Raw genomic sequence first — 1,563 nt, 5'->3', positions numbered from 1 at the left:
CAATGACTACTTATTTTTGTCCAGCTTTAACATCGGTATCGATATCGGTTATCGGCTACATGAGTTTTAAATATCGGCATATCGGCCAAAATCCCAATATTGTGCATCCCTAGTAAAAAGGTTTTATATTGACCGTGATACTCCAGAGTGAAACATGCAGCCTGAATGCAAACATTTGAATCTTCTGTAGCGGCTGCGGTGATGCGCCCCATGAGGGCGCCGCCCATCCCAGCAGCTCATCGTATTCAGTCTGCCATGTCCTACCCGGTCCGTGCAAAGTTGGCCCAGTACTTCATCATGCGTCGGCTCAGATTCTTCTCCTCTGTGGTGTAATTCAGTCTCTTCTCCAGGGGCAACCCAAAGACGAACTCGATCTCGTAGCCGTGGATCACGCCCATCCACTCCGGCCAGGCTATGTTGGAGGCCCTGTGATCGAACAGGTAGAGGTACACCCCTCCTATGGAGGCACGGGAGCAAAGCTTTAGAATAAACACCCAAAATGGCTCCAAACTGCTCCAAGTCATTTCATGAGCAGGGCTGGTCCAATCAAACAAAGGTTAGGGGCCCCAGGTAACCAGGGGCCCCACAACAATCAACTGTTTGCTAATTTTTTCTATGTATAAAATATTCCTGCATTGATATAGTAACAAAAACACTATTTTATGATAAAATGATAAATTCTTTAAACTAAATCTTATCTTCATCTTTAAAAATATCTTTAAACGAGAAGCGTCAACTAACAGGGTAGAAATACTTCATTACCTTAGAGTAGAAAGTTTTCATTATATTTTAAACAACTTTTTCCTTCTACTCTTTACATCTTAAAATAGAATCATTAGTTTTGTTTCATTTAAGCTCATTTTCTTTATGGTCTGTTGGTATTTGAGAAATAAAATCCATCAAAATAATTTGTTTCATCCAGAAAATGTATTTCTTTGTGGTTGAACTCGGTGCTGCCCCAACCTGTTGCTCACCACATACCAAAATAAATAGTTTTTCCAAGTTGATCAAAGTTAAATGTGACGCTGTTACCATCAGTTATAAAACTAAGAATCATCCAGAATTGTAGAAAAATGTTCCTTTAATAGAGTAGAGCAGTAAAGCTTCTGGCTTTTATACTTTAAGTAGTTTTAAAAATGCTACTTTTACACTTTTACTGGAGTAAAAAGCTGAAGTTGATCCTTTTAATTTCTATTAAAGTGTTTTTAAACAGCTGGATTTACACTTCTATTGTAGTAGAATCCCTTTTGTTGCTCTAACATCACAATTTCTCCATTGCGGGACAGTAAAGGGATTTTCTATTCTATTTTTTATTATATTCTAATAAACATTAATACTTCGGACACCTCTGCGTTAAACATGTAAAAACAATTAGTTATAAACAAAAGAATCAATTATTGACCCTGGAGCCAGAGGGACATGCAGACGAGGACGGACCGGAGTAAAATCATCCCAAATTTATTTAACGATGTCTGTCATTTTATTTCCTAAATCTGTTTTATCTGCTTTTCTTCCATTGTAGATTATTTTAGAACATTTCTGTCGCAGTTTTTACCAAATCCT

The 1,563-nt window shown here is 37.6% G+C and overlaps 1 protein-coding gene across 1 annotated transcript in view; it reads right to left on the bottom strand.

The window, feature by feature from the left end:
* ache (acetylcholinesterase (Yt blood group)) overlaps nt 1-1,563 on the bottom strand; it is a 20,774-nt gene that overhangs the window by 9,519 nt on the left and 9,692 nt on the right. Inside the window, exon 6 of the mRNA XM_015405342.1 lies at nt 265-457. Within this exon, the coding sequence (XP_015260828.1) occupies nt 265-457 (193 nt within the window). The remainder of the gene's footprint in view (nt 1-264; nt 458-1,563) is intronic.

This window comes from Cyprinodon variegatus, unplaced genomic scaffold (assembly GCF_000732505.1).
Source record: "Cyprinodon variegatus isolate N-32 unplaced genomic scaffold, C_variegatus-1.0 Scaffold2158, whole genome shotgun sequence".
Lineage (NCBI taxonomy): Eukaryota > Metazoa > Chordata > Actinopteri > Cyprinodontiformes > Cyprinodontidae > Cyprinodon > Cyprinodon variegatus.
This window is presented reverse-complemented; position numbering and strand designations above follow the sequence as displayed.